We start from the raw sequence: 23017 nt of genomic DNA, 5'->3' as shown, positions 1-23017 counted from the left end.
TTTGAATGATTTCATTTATTAGGTTATTTGTCCCTATCAATAAATAACCAAAACTGATCCTTTTTAAATATCTAAAATTTCCATAACCGCGATGGTTGTGCATACAAACACTTGTAAAACTGATGTTGAAGTGGTGAAACTCGATCGCAAAACCGGGAATGTCATAGTCTCAAGTTATGAAAATACTAGATCCGCTCTTCAGGAAGAAATCAGTTGTCGTTCTGTCACAAGACCTCGTCCCACCAAACCGAACCACTAATTCGAGTGTATCGCGTCATGTACAGGCAAATCAAGACGTGGTTAGACAAGCCCAGGTCTATGGTGGCGTGGAGATAACTTCTAGCACAATCAAGTTCAACTATTTCTACAAAGAAAGTACACGGGTTGTTAGGACCGAAACCCGTGGCAATATCGATGTTCAAAGCTCTAGAGAGCGCCACAATCGCCACCACGGGGAGTCACAAAGCCGAGAAGCCCAAGTGGTGGTTAGGAAGGAACACCGTGGTAGTAATACTAGTGTTAATCCACAAAAACACTGCCACCATCGCCACCATGGGGAGCCACCAAACCAAGAAGCACGTCTGGAACGTCGTGGCAATAGTGGTGATCATACACATAGACACCACAACCATCGCCACCACGGGGAGTCACAGAACCGTCGGCACCACTGATGTCCTTGGCAAAACATCCGTTTTTATATGGAGCCTATGCAACTTGATGTTTAGGTTTCATATTGTATTGGTATGCATATGATTTGTATGTTTGATGGTTTAAAAATAAATGAGTATTGGTTTTCTCTATAGTTTATATCAGGTTATTAGCATGAGTTTATTCAATGTACTCTATTTAGGTTTCGCTTGTAATCCATCTTGACATGATCGGATGTTTACAAGAGGGACGAGGCCCATCATTTCGGATGTTTGTTGCGATGATTCGACGAATAATGTAAAGATTTATGATAACTGAACTAGAACAAAAACTCAAAACGTAGAAGGGATATCTTCAAGTGTGATTGTTGTTGTTTACCTAGAAAATCTTAACCCAAAACTATCCACTAAAAAGGTAAGGGTGTGCCTATTGGCACACTAAAGTGCCTATTGGCACACCAAACCCTAGCAAAATTAGGGTTTATCTACGCAGCGTATTGGTCAATACGCAGCGTATAGGGTTAACCCTCTACGCTGCGTATTGACCAATACGCTGCGTAGATAAACCATGGATCTCAGTGCCTGACAACCAATCATTGCACAGAAAACAAGGGTCATATACGCTGCGTATAGGTCAATACGCAGCGTATATAAACCATTAGATTTTTTGGGTCATTTTGGTAGGTTTGAGGGATTATTTTTCACAAAGTTTAAATACGCTGCGTATTGACCTCTAAGCAGCGTATATAAAGGTCTGAAAATGTCTTTTATACCCTTCTATTGAGGCTATACGAAGCCAAATACAAGGGTAGTTGTGTCATTTTTGTCTCATACGCTGCGTAGGGACCTCTAAGTAGCGTATATAAAGCTCCATTTTTGTATTTTTTTTATTGTGTATTCCTTTGTTTATTTATAAAAAATAGAAAATTATTTATAAAAAACAATATTATTGGTAAATAATACAAATATGAATTATAAAAATAAACAATAATATAAATATTATGAATTATAAAAATTAAAAAAGAAAACTTTTTATAAAAAAACAATATTATTGGTAAATAATACAAATATATTGTTTTGTTATCGTTTAAATTAAATTATCGTATTCCTTTGTTTATTTATAAAAAAAGAAAATTATTTATAAAAAAACAATATTATTCGTAAATAATACAAATATATTATATTGTTATGGTTTAAATTAAATTATCTTATCGTATTGCATCGTATCGTATCGTATTGCATATATCGTATCGTATAGTGTATAGTATATAAGTCTCGCATAGAGGCCTATACGGGTGTTATTGTATAGTATAGTACCGTATCGTATAGTGTAGTATAAGTCTCGTATAGGTTTCCTATATGTCTTGTATATGCATATAGGATTATACGGGACCTAAACCACACCTATACGATACGATATCACACTTATAGGCTTATACGAGGTTAATACATGACCTAAACCACACCTATACGATACGATATCACACTTATAGGCTTATACGAAGTCAATACGTGACATAAACCACACCTATTCGATACGATATCACACTTATAGGCTTATACGAGGTCAATACGTGACCTATACTACGTTATATGAAACGATATCACACTTATAGGCTAACACGAGGTCAATACCTGACCTATACGCCGCTATACGATACGATATCACACTTATAGGCTTATACGAGGTCATTACGTGACCTATACAACGCTATATGATACGATATCAAACTTATAGGCTTATACGAGGTCAATACGTGACCTATACTACGTTATACGATACGATATCACACTTATAGGCTTATACGAGGTCAATACGTGACCTATACTACCCCTATACGATACGATATCACACTTATAGGCTTATACGAGGTCAATACGTGACTATACGATGCTATACGATACGATATCACACTTATAGGCTTATACGAAGTCAATACGGGACCTATACTACGTTATACGATACGATATCACACTTATAGGCTTATACGAGGTCAATATGTGACCTATACTACCCCTATACGATACGATATCACACTTATAGGCTTATAAGAGGTCAATACGTGACCTATACGACGCTATACGATACGATATCACACTTATATGCTTATACGAGGTCAATACGTGACCTATACTACGTTATACGATACGATATCACACTTATAGGCTTATACGAGGTCAATACGTGACCTATACTACCCCTATACGATACGATATCACACTTATAGGCTTATACGAGGTCAATACGTGACCTATACGACGCTATACGATACGATATCACACTTATAGGCTTATACGAGGTCAATACGTGACCTATACTACGTTATACGATACGATATCACATTTATAGGCTTATACGAGGTCAATACGTGACCTATACTACGTTATACGATACGATATCACACTTATAGGCTTATACGAGGTCAATACGTGACCTATACTACCCCTATACGATACGATATCATACTTATAGGCTTATACGAGGTCAATACATGACCTATACGATGATATACGATACGATATCACACTTATAGGCTTATACGAAGTCAATACGGGACCTATACTACGTTATACGATACGATATCACACTTATAGGCTTATACGAGGTCAATACGTGACCTATACTACCCCTATACGATACGATATCACACTTATAGGCTTATACGAGGTCAATACGGGACCTATACGACGCTATACGATACAATATCACACTTATAGGCTTATACGAGGTCAATATGTGACCTATACTACGTTATACGATACGATATCACACTTATAGGCTTATACGAGGTCAATACGTGACCTATACTACCCCTATACGATACGATATCACACTTATAGGCTTATACGAGGTCAATACGGGACCTATGCGACGCTATACGATACAATATCACACTTATAGGCTTATACGAGGTCAATATGTGACCTATACTACGTTATACGATACGATATCACACTTATAGGCTTATACGAGGTCAATACGTGACCTATACGATGCTATACGATACGATATCACACTTATAGGCTTATACGAAGTCAATACGGGACCTAATATTTGTATTATTTTTAATTCTTATAATTCATAATATTTGTATTATTTTTAATAATATTGTTTTTTTTATAAATAAACATGGAAATACCCCAAAATACACACAATTAATTTACTTTTTTTTATAAATAAACAAAGGAATACACAATAAAAAATACAAAAATGGAGCTTTATATACGCTCCTTAGAGGTCCCTACGCCACGTATGAGACAAAAATGACACAACTACCCTTGTATTTGGCTTCGTATAGCCTCAAAATAAGGGTATAAAAGACATTTTCAGACCTTTATATACGCTCCTTAGAGGTCAATACGCTGCGTATTTAAACAGTAAGGGTTAAAAAGATAATTTAACCACATGTTTGGGGTTAAAAATAAAAACTACCCTTTATATACGCTGCGTATAGACCTATACGCAGCGTATATAAAGGTATGAAAATGTCTTTTATACCCTTGTTTTGAGGCTATACGAAGCCAAATACAAGGGTAGTTGTGTCATTTTTGTCTCATACGCTGCGTAGGGACCTCTAAGGAGCGTATATAAAGCTCCATTTTTGTATTTTTTTTATTGTGTATTCCTTTGTTTATTTATAAAAAAAGAAAATTATTTATAATAAAAACAATATTATTGGTAAATAATACAAATATAAATTATAAAAATAAAAAATAATATGAATATTATGAATTATAAAAATTAAAAAAGAAAACTATTTATAAAAATAACAATATTATTGGTAAATAATACAAATATATTGTTTTGTTATCGTTTAAATTAAATTATCGTATTCCTTTGTTTATTTATAAAAAAAAAAGAAAATTATTGATAAAAAAACAATATTATTCGTAAATAATACAAATATATTATATTGTTATCGTTTAAATTAAATTATCTTATCGTATTGCATCGTATCATATCGTATCGTATTGCATATATCGTATCGTATAGTGTATAGTATATAAGTCTGGTATAGAGGCCTATACGGGTGTTATTGTATAGTATAGTATCGTATCGTATCGTATAGTGTAGTATAAGTCTCGTATAGGTTTCCTATAGGTCTTGTATATGCATATAGGATTAGACGGGACCTAAACCACACCTATACGGTACGATATCACACTTATAGGCTTATACGAGGTTAATACATGACCTAAACCACACCTATACGATACGATATCACACTTATAGGCTTATACGAAGTCAATACGTGACCTAAACCACACCTATACGATACGATATCACACTTATAGGCTTATACGAGGTCAATACGTGACCTATACTACGTTATATGAAATGATATCACACTTATAGGCTTATACGAGGTCAATACGTGACCTATACGATGCTATACGATACGATACTTATAGGCTTATACGAGGTCAATACGTGACCTATACAACGCTATATGATACGATATCACACTTATAGGCTTAAACAAGAACAATACGTGACCTATACTACGTTATACGATATGATATCACACTTATAGGCAATGCGAGGTCAATACGTGACCTATACTACCCCTATACGATACGATATCACACTTATAGGCTTATACGAGGTCAATACGTGACCTATACGATGCTATACGATACGATACTTATAGGCTTATACGAGGTCAATACGTGACCTATACTACGTTATACGATACCATATCACACTTATAGGCTTATACGAGGTCAATACGTGACCTATACTACACCTATACGATATGATATCACACTTATAGGCTTATACGAGGTCAATACGTGACCTATACGACGCTATACGATACGATATCACACTTATAGGCTTATATGAAGTCAATACGGGACCTAATATTTGTATTATTTTTAATTCTTATAATTCATAATATTTGTATTATTTTTAATAATATTGTTTTTTTATAAATAAACATGGAAATACCCCAAAATACATACAATTAATTTACTTTTTTTTATAAATAAACAAAGGAATACACAATAAAAAATACAAAAATGGAGCTTTATATACGCTCCTTAGAGGTCCCTACGCAGCGTATGAGACAAAAATGACACAACTACCCTTGTATTTGGCTTCGTATAGCCTCAAAATAAGGGTATAAAAGAAATTTTCAGACCTTTATATACGCTCCTTAGAGGTCAATACGCAGCGTATTTAAAATTTGTGAAAAAATGAACCCTCAAACCTACCAAAATGCCCCAAAAAAATCTAATGGTTTATATACGCTGCGTATTGACCTATACGCAGCGTATATGACCCTTGTTTTCTGTGCAATGATTGCTGATAAGGCTCTGAAATCCATGGTTTATATACGCTTAGTATAGCTCTATACGCAGCGTATTGAGGTAACCCTATACGCTGCGTATTGACCAATACGCAGCGTATGTAAACCCTAAGTGTGCAGATAGGCAAACTCGGTGTGCAGATAGTTAGGGCCAAAGGTAAATATCAGTCAAACCAATACAAAGACACTAACAATCTAAACCCAAATATCAAAAACCGGAAATCAAAGACAACTAAAAACCATGAAAACTGAGGAATATTAGCTAAATATCAGGTAAAAAAACTTTTGACTAAGACGAAGACTTGAAGTTAATCGATGCGTCCAACATCTGATGACTCGCTTAATTATGGGGGGTTGGGTCCAAATGGCAAAGCCATTCGAGTTATGAAAACGTTTACCTTCGATTTCAATGTAATTTCTCTTGAATTATGAAAACATTTTAAAGATATTACAAGGTTTTTTAATTGACGGAAAGATTAAATAAGGCCGCTTTAAAAAAATGGAGAGAGAGCATTCAAGAAAAAAAATGGAGTTAACTTGTTGCTACCCTTGAGGTTAAGGGTTTGAGCCCCGTTAAAAACGAATTGGCGTAAAAATTTGTTGTTCAAAAATATATATGTGTACTCAGCAACTCTACCGCTACACCCGCTCCAGTCCTTGAACTTCTGCCTTTTAACATAACAACCCTCCAATTATCCAAAGTTGATATAACTCAGCCTATCTACAAAACACACAATTAGAAACAACTTAAAACACAATAGAAAACACTAAGCAGCTAACATTATTTCCAAAAAACACCACCGGATACAGTTGCAAGGTCTCTTACCACCTTGCCCTCTATTCCTCTGGTTCCGTGTTTGCTACGACATGCACACAAGAATGTCAAACGAAAATTCTCAGGCTTGCGCAAGCCCAATTGCCATCCGTGAAGAAACAGTGGTTAACCATTAAGGTTAGTCCACAGGTCGAGTCTCGTCAAGTAGGGTTAATCCCTTCTTTTCTTGATCGATACTTGGGTCGTCTCTAATCTGTCACCTGCACAGTGAAAACAAACCGCGACTTGCAACAAGTAGAATGGGGTGGGGGTTGCTCCTTGTTATCCGGCGTGAGAATAAGTATTTACTTTGGAAGCAAGATAAGTAATTGTGAGTGAGAAGATTAGCATTACCTCAAACCTGGTTCGAAGTGGGTATTTATAGCCGAAGAAGTGAAGGAGAAGAGCCAATGGGCCGCTTGATGGGCCTTGGGCCTGACTGGCAACTTGTAGCTTTTCGTAGACCTGACAGGAGCGTAGGTCATGGAGGTGTCAGGCGCACGGCGGAGGTGTCGCCACGTGTCCTGTTATACCAATTGCACGAAGGAACACCCGCCACATGGCCTGCTGGGGTTGTCAGTATGTCCATCAGCTTTATGCAAGTGGGCTGGGCAGCCGCGTATTGGACGGTCAGCTGACCTCTGTTGTCAGTGTCCAGGCATACCACTTGTTGGTTGGTCACATAAGTCAAAGTGACAGTTCCACTTGTATAACAATAGGATGCGGGCTTGCGCAACCTCGCAACGTGCGGTAAATTGTGTACATATAGGTGAACACATCTGTACATCTCTCTACACTTCCTTTGCAATCCCGCGCACGCCCGCAGAGGACCGCAACATGAAAATGTGTTTGACAGAAAGTGAATGTAGTAACTACTATCATGTTTAGCAGCAATCACCCGCATTCCATGTATGTTGCCGAAAACAGACATTTTCATACACAAGGTGAGATTCTCATCTTTCCCCGAGTGGGAAAGCAAACCGGGTTCGCGTGTGCCCGCACGAACTGAAGCAAGTTCTTTGTTGATAGGGACAATAAGCCGGGTGATGGCAACTCGCGTCCAAGCCTGGTGCAATATTTGGGACCATACCCCTTCAATCCGCAATTTTTCTGATCCATATTTTACTATTCAGCTCGTGAGAGTTGAACGAAGCAATCAAAGTTCATATGAGTCGATGTATGACGCTAACTTGTCTGAACTCACGATCTATGATGTCGTAGACATTGATGTGAAAACATTTTGAGTTGTTTTTGGTTGTCCATTCAGTTTCATATTAATTTAACACAATAATATATAAAAATTTTAGGCAATGGATCAATCATCTTCGACAATACATCTACAGTTCCGACTTTCTACCCCAGGAACGTATATAGACGTCTAATTTGTTTTAGGGAAACCGTGTTTATTACTTGACCTCTGCTGTTTTTTTTTTTCTTCTATGTTTTCTTTGTTTTATTTATTTGTTTGTATTATTTATCTAGATCTAGACTAGTTTTATTTCTCAGACCATGTGTAGTGGAAGACACAAATAATGCCCCCACCTTTGGACGTTTTGCGTCATGTGGCAGTCCAGTCAGCAATTGGGCATTATGGCGCGTTTTTCTAAAATGAATGTAGCGGGGATGTGATCATGGTGGGGGATTATGTTAAAAGGGGTGTAATAGAATTAAATTAAAAAAAAACATAAAAAAAGGTATTGGCCAAACAAAAAGAAGAATACCTGTGATTGGCCAAATATCTTGAACATGGGGCGTGGAAAAAAGAACGTTGTGTGCATTTTTTTTTTTTGAAAGAAACGCCCAGAAAAAAGAACGTTGTGTGCATTCTTTTTTTGAAAGAAACGCCCAGGGGGCGGTAATTGGGTGTGGGGGCGTTTTTTGGGGGAAAACGCCAAAAAACCCCACTGCGGGTGGTCTTACTAATAGATTATTCTATTATATCGTAAATATTGAGATAAATCTTGTAATTGACTTAGTGTTATCTCTTCCCAAAAATAGTGGAGAATCTCTTGTATTTATAGGGATGTTATCAATGAATGGGATCAAAGAGAATCATATTCTATCATGGAATCAAGAGACTAATTGATCCCATCGACCTTCTTTTCCCTACCACTCTTCTGGCGCCCCTTCTCTTCTCTCTGTTTTACATCCCTTCTTCTACTATGGCGACCTCCCTTCACCCTGCAATCACGGTTAACAATATCCGTGCCCTCATCCCTGTTACTCTCAATATAGAATACGACCATTATATTACATGATCGGAGCTATTTAAAATTCATTGTAGAGCTTATCAAGTCTATGACCACCTAGAACCCTGTGTCCTCCCTGCTACTTCCTCATCCGACAAAGATAAAGACAATGAGAAGACATCAGCGACTACTAAAAGCTGGAACAGTTGGATTCAGTAGTCCTTCAATGGATTTACGGGACTATCTCAATAGATCTTTTGCATACCATCTTAAAACCGAACACACCGGCTTTCGATGCTTGGACCGCCCTCTCAAACCCTATTCTAAGACAACAAAGCCACCAGAACTATCGACCTTAACAACCTTTTTGCAAGCAATCGACTAGATCAGTTCATGTCCATGTCGTCCTAAGATAATATACGACCAACTCGTTGTTGGTTGGGCTATTACAGACGAGCAGCTGGTACTTCATACTCTTACAAGCCTCAACGAGTAATACGAAAGTGTTGCTCTTATTATTCAACAAAGTATGCCGCTTCCAGATTTTTATGAAACCCGTTCGAGAGAATGTATGGCAGAAACACGGAAGGTTAATCAGGCCAAGCAAGCGGCTCAACTAGCTGGTACCGCTCTATCCGCAACATCCACAAACTATAAATACAAGAAGTTGAGACGAAACAGAAAGGTCTGGTGGCTGAGGGTTGTGTTTGACACAGGACGTTTAAAATAAATTCCGAGTCTCTCAAGAGAACTTGTTTTGTTTCTCAGGGTACAACAGCCGAAGCAGTAGTACTGCCGGAGTTGGCTCGATGACCCCAAGAGTACCTTGACGCTAGAAGAAAGATGATTAGAAAGCTGTAAAGAATTCTTTTCATCTGTTGTTGATCACTGATGTGTGCTACAACCAGGTCTCACCTGATATTTATACGGCAGGTTGAGTCGAAACAACAAAAATGAATTAAAGACAAAATTAAACTTCATTGAACGTCTTCAATGCATTTTAGCTCGTCATTTAATACTCTATCAATGCTCATGCTGACCGATTTTACTCACACACGTCACGGCATCCGCGAGCCTATACGAACACGCCAAACAGTCGCGCCATATTGGCTCATCTTTGTACGCTACATGCGCTATGGAAGTTGCACGCACAAACTAAGACATTACCTAGTCATGTGCCATGCACATGGTCCCACTTATATACCGGCTAGGCTGATCATGCGCCACCTGGTCCCGACAGCCTGTGTACGGAATCACACGCACGCAGTTAAAAATAAAACGACGGCTCTCTAGCGGCTCATGGCGTTGCGAGCGTGCGCCATCAAAACACCACATTGCACCTATAACCCTTCGCAACTTCACTGGTGTTTACTTCCATGGAACAATAAGCAGGAAGGAGAGTTCCCACTTATATACCACGTAAAGTTGTGTCTCTTCTCCTATGTGGGACAAGATACACTTTCTTATTCAAGTTCAGTATTTCAGCATTGTATGTTTTAAACACTAAACTTTGAGCATCGATATCTCGTTGCAAAGCTCTCTCAACATAGAACACAAACCCACAAAGAAATATGTATAATAACATTTGTTTCTAATACATATTTATTAAAAATGTTATTTTCTGAAAATTTCCCACAACTATTAGAGCTACACATTCAATGCACTTAACATCACTAATATTTGCTATCGTCACCTACGACAATCTTTTTTGCAACAATATCTACTAAGACCACATTTCCATACAACCTATATGAGGCTATCATCTTTATACTTCAAACACTATATCCACAAGAGTTAAGGGATAACATATTTAATATAAACACGTAATTGCATATTACACATTTACATAGGTGTGGTCGGTTTATCTTGGAGTACGAATTTTGAGATGTCACCTAGGATTGTAGTAGATTAAGGGGGTACGGTGTGCCATCGGTTTCATGCGGTAAACTTGGTTTACCGAAGTGGCAAACCACTGCCAACATAAGTTTACCGATCAAACTTGGTTTCATGCGGTGAACCTTCACCGAATCGGAGAGAGAGAGAGAGAGAGAGAGGTGGTGGGGTTCATGTCTTCTCAACCAATCACATTTTTTTTAAATAGTTTACATATTCTAAAGTGTCTAACAACCGCCAACGTTTTTGAACAATAGGTAAACAAAATTGGTAAAATGACGTGGCACTGTTTGATTGGGTGATTTGAGAGTTTACCTATTCAAAGTGTCTAACCACTCCCTACACCCTAATACTGAGGCAGATTTTGATTTTAGATGCCGCTTTGCATTTCATCTAAGAGTTGATGTTGATAGAGCGAATGTTAGAAACATATTTTCACTTTGGCTCATAATTGCAATACATTATTTTGTTATAAGGAGTTTGTGCATGTGGTGTTTATTTGCGACTTTGCCTTTCCATGTGTACATGTATGATTTACTTTGCATGTTTGTGTCATCTGAATTACAAAACGATTTTATAGTAAATGGTTATGTTCTATGGATCTTTTGAAATGTTTTCGGTGGACCATGGTGGTCAGAGATTGTTGTGGAGGATGATGGTTATGGTGATTGGTGATCATGTTGTGGTGGTAATGAATGATGGTGTTGATGGTGGGTGGTAGATGGCGAAAAATGATGTTAAAATAAACTAGTTGGTATGAAAGATATTATAAACTATCATATTATTATATATCATAGATGTTATGAACAATCAATGTATAAAATGGTAGTGTAAAGTATATATATTAATAAAACCCATGGAATTATAGCCTAGTGGTATTTTGGTGGTGGGATAAGACTTATGACCATTAGGTCATGGGTTCAATTCCCACAAAGGGGGTTTTCTCAGATTTATTGGGTTTCCTCCTGAATTGGTGTATAGGCATTATTGCCTACTGGAGATGGATATGATCGGATGGTTCTGCTGGTGACACGATGATACTCCAGTGTTCCGTCAGTGATCCAAAGTTGCCTTTCAAAAAAAAAAAAAAAAAGTTAGTGTAATAGAAAATTCTTAGAAACTAATGAATTTGACTTTAAAATTTTTACAAAAAAAAAATCATCAAAAAGTAATTAAATATTATAATTATTAAATCATATTAAGTACCTTAGCCGGCCATATAAGATATAAACCAATCAAAATTACAAGCATGTCATGAAGTAAATTACGTGGTAGTTAGTGCTTGATAGTTACAAAACATATAAACGTTCTTCACTTTCTTGACTAACTTAACTTCATCAACTTTGATATCATTTTTCAATTGTGAAAAGTTGACAATAAAAATGATTAAATATATTGAAAGAATCTTACAACATACACAATTACGAACTTGAATTATAATATACAATATAATAACCCTAATTTATCACATACATTAATAAAAAGTCATATATGTTTACGTATAATAATAACATAAATCAACTATTCAACTCATGTTGTTAACTTAAGCACGCGACACGTTCATCGACAGGAAAACACGAGTAAAATGGAGGGTAGAGAACATAGAACTTCCACGAAATGCATAAACACAAATTTTCAAATGTTGTTACGTAATCCATCACATCCTATATATATCAACTATTCTCTTAACCGAAAAAATATATTTCAAATGACAATGAATCTTCAGATCCTTGGATTTCATAACTGCAATGGTTGCGCACGAAAGGTTGAAACCGCACTAAGTAGAATTGGCGTCCGGTTGGTGGAACTCGATCGTGAAAGTGGGAATGTCACGGTCGCGAGTGCTGAAAATCCTGAAGTGATCAGGCGTGCTCTAGAGCGAAAACTGAACAAATCAGTTGTCGTTTTGTCAAGGGACCTCGTCCCTATAAACCAAAACCCTAATCCGGTTGTAGCATATCAAGTGCCCGCAAATCGAGCTTTAGATCTTCAACAATTAGGTCACGTTATGGTTACACTGGCTGAGGTGTTGGATGGTGTGGAGATCACGCGATCGAATACAACTACGATCAACTTCATCCACCGACAAACCCCGCCAGTTGTTAGGCGGAATGGCGATGGTTATAATGGTGTTCGAATTAGAGAAATTAGAGATGGTGATGTTGATCAGTACGCATCTCCACGACCACCACCACGAACACCCCCGTGGACACCCATAGAACCGTCGGCCCCACTGATGCCCGCGACAGAACAAGTGGTTTATGGGTATCCACCGGGTTATTATGGAGTCTCTACATGTCACCATGACCACTCAAATGGGTGTTGCAACATCATGTGAGCAGGGGCGGACCTAGAGTGATAGAAGGGGTAACCTCCGTTGCCCCTTGACGCTCCGACGGTAGTGTAAATTTTAAAAAAATTTTACGTTTTTTCAATTTCGTTACCCCTTTTTATTGAAACGTTACCCCTATGTGGATTTTCTAGACCCGCCACTGCACGTGAGGATGTATATATGCGTCTTTTGAAGCCTTCAAATGTAACTTTTTTTTGTTTATGTTTGTATCTTTTTTTGGTAATTTTGATCATGTATACTTGGAGTTTCTGGTGGTTTTGTTTGTGTTTTCAAGTGTTGTAAAAAAAATAATAAATCTGGAAATAGACGAGTGATGAAATTTTCGTTCCTTAAACTCTTTGATTATTTTTACAATATATAGTTTTATTAATATATTTAGAATACCCATGCCCAAATTTAATACAGTAAATTAAAAATTACTCAAAGTTAGTGTTAACGAGTCTTTAGTGATAATAAGGCTATGGGGTGTGGGATAAAGAACATATTAGCACCACGTCAGATTCACAACAGTTAGGGAGCTTTATCACGCTCTTCCTTAACTTGCAGGGTGTGGGATAACACCCCCTATTAAACAAAATAAAAAAAAAAGTTTTTATTGGATGAAATGCATGTGGGCCCCACCTGAACACAGTTTCTTCATCGTTACCATGGTGGCGGACAACCCATGGCGCCACGGTTTAAGTTGTAGGGTGTGGGTGGTGGCGCCGGGGGGGGGGGGGGGTTCGCTATCGGAGGTGAGGTGGCACGGTGGCGCCCTCCATACCCTCCGGCCTAAATCAACCATATATGTTTTGGGTGCATGTGAATGAAAAAACAATTTGATAGTTAAGCGAGTTTAGTGAGAATAGAATTTGGATGAGTACGTCCTAGGAAATATCTACCTAAGCGATCAAAAACAAATTTGTGAGCTTCTTGTGAGCAAAATGGACAATATAGGTTGTTATCATGATCGGATGTTCCAAATGGTATCAATTATTCTTGTGTCGTTTGGGATGGTGTGATAAACCTCATCGAGTATAATGAGCCCCTTGGGTTTTTTCAGAGGATAACTTAGGCAAATCTCATAAACTGATTGAGATGGTGGTCGGAAATACCTCATCGAGGATGACGAGTACATAAGGAGGGTGACAATACCTCATCGAGGATGAGGATGACGAGTACATAAGGAGGGTGACAATAACACCCTGGAAAATTCCATAGCGGTTGTGGACAAGAGAAATGATGGGTTCATAATATCAAGGAATACGAACCTCAAATATCACTAACACGTTAATGGAAAAACCATAAAAACCCGAAATCAGATCCATTGTGAAAACCGGAAAAAAAAGTCAAACGTTTTTAACAACCTAAACATCGAAGTTTTGGTTTGATTTGAGCCCCCAAACCGACCTATATATGCACACACATAATCTCTTATCTCATACTTTGATCCCATTATTCTTTATGTCCCGGATACTTTCATTAAAGAGTAACGTGTTATGCGCCTTTACAAGCAATGTACCCTTAATCTAGCATTTTACATTAATTTTAACATGTACATATGTAAGTATTTGGTGAGATGTTACCCTTGTTACAATTGTACCTACACGTGTAAAAAAACATATTCTATCTCAAGTCTTGGCATAGTTATGCATTCCACCTTGCACACGTGTATAACCATCCTTTTGTTGACATGGTCGTGCATTTAATTTTGTACGCTCGTGTCGATCATCATGTTGTCATGCACGACTGGGCACTTTAAGTTGCACAGTCGTGTTCAAACACAAGTCATGATCATACACCCCAACAATACCCAAATATTAGAGTAATACAATTGAAGGTAAAACATAACCTACTAGAATTAGGTTATAAAGTTGTACTTTCTAGTGCTGGTTGTTAAGGCTCTATTTGGCAATCCTATGTATATCCGCCACTCGATCATCTCCCACACTTTCTTTCGAAAAGCATCAATATTACCAAGGGGTGTGATGAGATACCCCGACATGTGTCGACACATATATGTCTGAAGACGGGGGTAGGCCCAATGCCAACCTCCCGACCAGAAAAGGACGAACCGTCCTCTCCCTGGTAAGGAACTCAAAGCATAACAGTGCTCGACACAAGCATTGGATCAGCGGGAAGGATGCCACAGCCTTTCCACAAAGACTTTGGGACCAAGGAATGACGAGACAATTAAGGTAGTTCAAAGATTGCAGCCCAAAAGGTGTTAGATATATGTGGACAAAAGGTGAAGACGAAAGACGTTACTATGCGACATTTAAAGTTGAGTCAAATGTCAAACCTTTACCTGGTAAGGAAATGATAAAGGTTCCAAGGCGTGATGCTATAGAAAGGAGGAAACAACATACTGAATATAGACATAACGTTCAAACCCACCACATAAAGGTAGGGCGGGAACCGGCTATAAAAAGGGGATCGAGAGCTCGTTGTTAGATACACTAGATTGAATAGATCCTCTTACTTCTCACTCCACTCTTGTCTCGTTTACATTTTACTCGTTGTTGATTATCCCCAAACGGGGAAGCATTTTATACCTTTCCTTGTTCTTGGATTACCAAGAACAAGTTTTTAATCAATAACTATAGACTTTCTCATGTACATCATAAAACAAAGAAGCTACATAATTTTCATTATTGTTCCTAATGAAAAATGTTTTATTTCGAACAAAATTTCATTTTTGATAAAATTTATATTTGAACATTGACAAAAATTAATCACGTATTTATTTATTTTCATTATTGTTCTCATGTACGTCCAAAGTTCTCATACTGTACTTAATTTTGTAATTTGGTTTTTCTTTTGAATAATAACTTTGATATTAGTTAAATTTTACATGGTTGAAATAAGACTGAACTATCATGTAATATAATTTAATGACTGTTGTGTTGGATTATCAGTATCGATGTTGTTCGTTCGGAGTCAGTGTGATTTGTTAGGGTATCAGCACGGTACTAGCACTCCAAAAAAACACTCTATTTTAATATAACTCATTTGTCAACAAAATTTATACCGAGCTAAACATAGTCGTGTATTTGTATTTTTTAACTTTACGAACAGAATTGGTTTAGCTCGGTATGAACCTTTTGGTTGGCAGTCAAGTCATTAGTCTTTAAGGGGCATGATGTAGTGGTAATGCGTCTTTCGTTGATCTAGAGGTGAAGAATTCAAATTCTGATGGTTAATTGATCAATCAAATCAACTACCAAGTTAGCTAGGTCATAAAAGTGTCAAAGTGGCCCAAGGTCTAAAACTAGTTGAGTAGTTTTTAAACATTGGGTTGGGTAGCTTCATTTTAAAATGGCTCTATGATTGGGCCTATACATGATATAGACACAGTTCTAAATTATTGGAACAAATAAAAGAGATCAGTTAAGTAGACAGAACAACTATTTGTTATACTGGTTATAAAGAGTTAAATGTCATTTTGGTCCCTGGGTCATTTTGCCAGTTTAGTCCAAATGTTTCATTTTTCGCCTGTGACTCCAAAAAGGTTTCAGCGTTGTCATTTTAGTCCACTAGGTTAACTTCATCCATTTTATTTGTTAACGAGAAGGGCAATTCGGTCATTTTATATGTAATTCTGTGAACTAGAAGGGCAACTCGGCCATATAAAATGACCGAATTGCACTTCTTGTTAACAGAAATAATGGATGAAGTTAATCAAGTGGACTAAAATGGCAATACTGAAACCTTTTTAGACCCATAGACGAAAAATGAAACATTTGGATTAAACTGATAAAATGGCCCAAACCACATACACTAAAATGACATTTAACTCGGTTGTAAAAATGATATTACTAGGCATAGAATATTCTAGTTCTAGACAATATATAAAAAACGGTAATTAAAATGTGTACATATATAAGAAAAAGTTAGTGAATGTACTAGAAAATTCTTAGAAACCAATGAATTTGTTAATTGAAAGCGAAACTAACTTCTAAATTTTATTACATAAAAATAGTTAACAATTTTAAAATAGTTAACATTACGATCTCATGAAGTAAATTCCAAGGTAGTTGGTGCTTGTTAGTTGAATTCATTATAAATGTTCTTCGGTTTCATGTGGGGACATCGTTATAGTTAAGGCGTGTTCTCTCCAAACGAAAGTTATAAATTTAAACCATGCTATGTAAAGCTTATGGTGTATCGATTTGAACGAAAAGAATTTCAAAACACAAATTGGTAGGGGTTTGTCTCTCAAAAATCAAATATTTTACATTAAAAAATTGAAAATTTCGGTAAAATTAACACTACGAGCTAAAAATCGGTAAGGCCAAGCTTCGCCAATGCTTAGCAAAAAGAAAAAAATATATATAAATCTCATAAATTTGACTTATATTTTTTAATGTAAAAAAGCGGACAAAAATTAGGATTGAAATATTGAAAGAATCAAAATACACACTAATTTTATTTATTATCATTTTATACAATTAAAAATCATAGCAATTAAGTCATTATTTCATATTTTTGTTAAGTGAAACACGCTACACGTACGTCCTCTAAATTCAAAGTTAAACACCGGCAAAATGGGTGTGGAAACATCAAATAATTTCAGGGAAATGTACAGAAACTATTTTTAAAATATCGTGCATGGATTAATCAACCTATGTCCTCTATAAATATTACCCTATTCCCCTTCAATTCCTTTGTGAAAAAAAAAAATTTAAAATTACATCTCAAATGACGATTATTCTTCAGATAGTTGGATTTCATAACTGCGATGGTTGTTCAAAAAAGGTTAGAATCGCACTACGTAGAATTGGTGTTAAGTTGGTTGAACTCGATTGTGAAACTGGGAATGTCACGATCGAGACTGATAAAAATCCTGAAGTAATCAGGCAAGATCTCGCGCGTCAACTGAAGAAATCAGTTGTCGTTCTGTCACGAGATCCTATCCTGGTCCCTGCGAACCAAATCCCTAATTCCATCGTATCACATCAAGTACTCGCAAATCAAACATTAGATCTTGAAAAGTTGGGCCAAGTTATGCTTAGATTGGGCCAAGACATGGATGGTGTGGAGATTATAAATTCAAATACAATGAGGATCAACTTCGTCCATGGAGAAATTAGCCCATTGGTTATTAGGCCCGAACCCCATGGCAATATCGGTGAACAAATCACTGGTCATGCGGATGTCGTCAAGTATGCACCTCGACAACCACCACATCAATCCCCGCCATGGGTGGCAACAGAACCATCGGCACCACTGATGCCCATGGGGGGACAAGTGGTTTATGAGTATCCATTGGATTATTATGGATCCCCGTCATGGGCGGCACCACTGAGGCCCATGGCGGGACACGTGGTTTATGGGTATCCACTGGATTTTTATGGGGTGTCTACATCTGGTAACCATGATCATCCAAATGGGGGTTGCACTATCATGTGAGATTAATGTATATATGCCTTAGGAGCCTTTGTATTTTATTTGTTTACGCTTCTTTGGTAATTTTGTTCTTGTATATGTGGAAGTTCTGGTAGTTGTATGTATATATGTTTTTTCAGATGTTGTAAAAAAATAATAAATCTGGAAATGGATGAGTATTATAATTCATGTTTGTTTTTACTTTTTAAACTCTTTATTATTATTACTCTTTTAAGTCTTAAATTATAGGAAAATACCTAAATTATAGGGAAAATACAAGATTTTGTTTATTTTCACTGATGCACTTGAGTCCATGTCAGTGACGGAACTAGCCCATTAAATCAGGGGTATCCCAAAAAAAAATTACCGTGCAATCATACAATATAAAAAACCGAAAATAATAAATAAATAAAGTAAAACAAATACCTAACTAATTGGGCCACAATTTCAATCATATTATTATAAATTTGGGCAATTGGGCCACTGTTTCAATCGGACTCCCTTTTTCTACAAGTAAGTTTGGGTTGATTAGGGGTATCCTTGTATTATTTTAGGGATATCATTGGTATAAAACCAAAAAAAATAAAAAAAAATACACTACGAATACGCACTTGATCCGTAGCCCGTGCTACGGCTGCTAAAGCATTGGGTCCGCCCCTGGTCCCCGTCCCTATACTTATGCTATGCTAGGCTATACAGATTACAGACCTTATATGAGTTTCGAGTACTCTACACTTATGCTAGGCTACAGAACTTATATGATTCTATCAAATGACTAAAATGTGCATTTCATTTCTCAAACTTTATTAGTTGTTTTTGCATACATAGGTGCCTGTCTTCATGGGGTGTAAGTAGAGTAGGAGTAACAACTGACGTTCAAGTAGAGTAGGAGTAACAACTGACGTTCAAGTAGAGTAGGAGTAACAACTAACGTTTAAGTAGAGTAGGAGTAACAACTGACGTTTATAAAAAATCGTATCAATGTCAATCAATTTTGTGGTCCCAGAACTTTATATACCTTTTAACCATGATCTTTTAGCTACAAGGCAATCTTACCTTTGGCCCTAGATTTATGCATTATTTCAAGCACAACTTTTCTTGACACCAACCTTTCATCAATATGTGGTACCCTCATTGTATTATACAATCAAGCCAACTGCTCGTGTAATTTTCGATATGGCAACGTTAACATCTTTCTATTAAAGATACGTTTGTTTAGTCAATTTCGTAGTCAAAAACAGGATACAAAAACTGGTCTAAACAAAAACGCTATTAACCGAAGTTATATTGCTTGTTAAAAATAACTTTTTAGAAGTCACAAAAGGAGGTTAATATTCTCACCTGCTAATACATGGAAGAAAAACAGAGATCAAACCACAAAAGGTGACAATATCATATGATATGTAACAAAACCCCTTCTTCTGTCACAAAAATTCTGAAATCAGTTTTGATAGTTGTTAATAGCGAATAGCGGTAAATAGCGACAAGCTAACTATACACTACGTATCAATAGCGAGCACTATTTGATGTTTAGCGATAACGTTTATAACAAATTTGACAGATTTATCGTACAATAATGCGCAATAAAGCATGATTTTTCACTTTCCATATACATCCAAATATCCTATACCCTATACCTAACATATAGTTGTGTAATGCAGCTTATATGATCACAACCTAACAAAAAACCAATGTTTTGCGAATAGAACTCTACTTGAAATTAGGGGTGTGAATTTCTGACACGACCCGAAAACCCGACACGGACCTAACACGAAATTTGCGGGTTTAGGTTTAGCCTAAATGGGTTCGGGTCAGTTTCAGGTTGAACCCGCGAACCCGTTTAGGTTAACAGGTCGGGTTGGCAGGTTGACCCGTTTAACACATTTATACTATATTATATTTTCTTACAATATATTTTATGTCATAAATTAAATTAAATGGGTATGTATTTTATGCCATGATTATAACTTAAAATGAGAAATTAGCATAGATTTTATTATTCAAATATGATATTATTATATACATTTGTGTTTTTTAAGTGAATTTTAATTTTAATATATTAATTTCAGAAAAAAATAAAAAAATTCGGGTTGAACAGGTCGTGTTCGGGTCAACCCACGAAACTTCGGGTCGTGTCCGGGTTCATACGTATGATACGATTTTCGGGTTCGGGTTTGTGTAAAATTTTCGGGTTCGGGTCGGGTTGAACCCGCCAACCCGCGAACACGACCCGTTTAGCACCCCTACTTGAAATGAGCATAACTAAAGCTGGAAAACACACTCAATAAATCAATAAGTAATGGCATAATGGGCTTTTGTTGAATTAAAACTTCCACTAAAGCTCTCATACAAAGTTCTACATAACATGTGTACAAATAAGAACCCAACTTATTTCGGATACAACTCTATTATAAATCAGGATTCTTATGAAACTGAGGTATGAATGTACCTGTGATGATCAATTTCCGCTTCTCAATTGGACACGATTAGCGTGATAAAAGATCCATTTTCATCACTCTTTCGAACCGGACCATCAACTCCAAATCTTTCGATCGGTTTTCTTTTCTCACGTTTATCTTCAACGCCTTTCAAGAACTTGAATTGTGGAGGTGGTGATGCCCTAATCCTGTTAAACTCCGCATCACTCGATGAGTAGCTCAAAGGACTAAAGGGTCGATAACTCGAACCTCTAGGAGTTAACGGTGGAGTCACATACGCCGGTGAAGCAAGTGGAGTAAAAAATGGAGTTTCCACTGAAAACACATCACTTAAACTTCTTCCTCTAGACCCATTTTTACTCCTATCTTCAGATTCCAAATCCTCCTTTGTTTCTTCTTTAATTGTGAACAGAAACCTTGGTGGGCCAGGCCCACAGAGGCTGTGCAGCCTCAACAGCTCAGTTTCAACACTCATGTCATCATAGTCTTGAGTAACTGATCTGACCCATGATGATGATGTGGATGATGAGGGTGAGGGTGAGGGTGATGATGCTTGTGGTTCATGAACTTGTGTGTCTTTAACTAGCCCTGTGGATCTCAAAGATGAATGCTTTTTACAACAAAATAGATACAATAACTCTCTTGCTGGTACCCTCTTCTTCCACCATAACAAATAGTAAATTTCTGCTATAAGAGCTAGCAATAAACACCCAAACACAACACTTAAACCCAGTCCCACACTACTTGAATATCTCATAACTGTTTCCACTCACATTACATATGGAAAAACTGCTAACTTTGTTGAAAAATTTACATGATAACTCTCACAGGACTTTTCACAAACACTTGGTGTGCAACATACCTGTTTGAAAAAATCAAGCGTTTTAGGCCTTATCTTTATCTGGGGTGAGAATAGCAATGAGCTTGATGAAACCATAAAAGGATTTTGATCAAAAGATGGGGGTACCCCAAACAATAAAGTGGGATTTTATCTACACGAGCTACTGTGCTCAAAACAGAGAAAAATGTGCTTTAAAAAAGAGATTGAAATGAAACCCTTGAATGATTATGGATCATTAAACTTGTGAATACATCTTCTTTTCACTTTATACGGTCGTACATGACCACAAGATTAGAAAAAGAGGTATCCACATTTTGTCTTCCTTGCAAAAAAATATGAAATTTTGTGATGGAACATAAAGACGAGATAAGACTAAGATCTCCACTCACCGACTCCTTTTAATGATTTTGACGGGTTTTTGTTAATGACTGAAACTAGTGGGTTATCACCCGTGTTTCGTAGCCGATTCGAAACGTAGATAAAAATAAGCAAATCGCAAGAGTTAAAGTTGTTTGATGTTTTAGTTAAGGGGCTAAACGTGTCATTATTAAAGTTGAGGGGCTAAACATATCATTATTAAAGTTGAGGGGCTAAACATGTTATTATTAAAGTTGAGGGGCTAAACATGTTATTATTAAAGTTGAGGGGCTAAAAATATTTATTATTAAAGTTGAGGGGGTAAAGTTGTGTTAGTTAAGGGACTAAACATGTCATTATTAAAGCTGAGGGGCTAAAGTTGTTTTATGTAGTTAAGGGGTTAAACATGTCATTATTAAAGTTGAGGGATTAAATTTGTTTATTATTAAAGTTAGGGGGCTAAAGTTGTTTTAGTTAAGGGGCTAAACATGTCATTACCAAAGTTTATGGGCTAAACATGTCATTAATAAAGGTGAGAGGCTAAAATTGGTTAACGTTAAAGTTGAGGGCCAAAGTTGGTTGATGGGACAAAATAAGATATTTATAGAATATAGAATTATTGAATTGTTACGGATTGGCTAAATGTACCTTATATACTTTGTTTAGATGGATATATTAATCTTGTTATACGGAGTTATGTAAGATATATGTAAGAAACATTCATATTCTAGACATGTATAAGAGCATATGTATCATGTTGTATGGATAGTGAGATGTCTGAGAGTAGGGGTGCAAATGAGCTGAGC

General features: G+C 36.7%; 2 protein-coding genes across 2 annotated transcripts; one reads left to right on the top strand and one right to left on the bottom strand.

Annotated features, from left to right (window-relative positions):
- The first annotated feature begins 12531 nt into the window (after positions 1-12531).
- LOC118480478 lies at positions 12532-13542 on the top strand. The gene is made up of 2 exons (XM_035975352.1): positions 12532-13253; positions 13340-13542. The coding sequence occupies exon 1, from the start codon at positions 12564-12566 to the stop codon at positions 13191-13193; it is 630 nt and encodes a 209-aa protein (XP_035831245.1). The 5' UTR covers positions 12532-12563; the 3' UTR covers positions 13194-13253; positions 13340-13542.
- A 7322-nt stretch (positions 13543-20864) lies between these two features.
- LOC110868820 lies at positions 20865-22202 on the bottom strand. Its single transcript, XM_022118082.2, has one exon. The coding sequence runs from the start codon at positions 21768-21770 to the stop codon at positions 21048-21050; it is 723 nt and encodes a 240-aa protein (XP_021973774.1). The 5' UTR covers positions 21771-22202; the 3' UTR covers positions 20865-21047.
- Between the last annotated feature and the right edge of the window lie 815 nt (positions 22203-23017).

The sequence above is a fragment of the Helianthus annuus genome, chromosome 7 (assembly GCF_002127325.2).
Source record: "Helianthus annuus cultivar XRQ/B chromosome 7, HanXRQr2.0-SUNRISE, whole genome shotgun sequence".
Lineage (NCBI taxonomy): Eukaryota > Viridiplantae > Streptophyta > Magnoliopsida > Asterales > Asteraceae > Helianthus > Helianthus annuus.
This window is presented reverse-complemented; position numbering and strand designations above follow the sequence as displayed.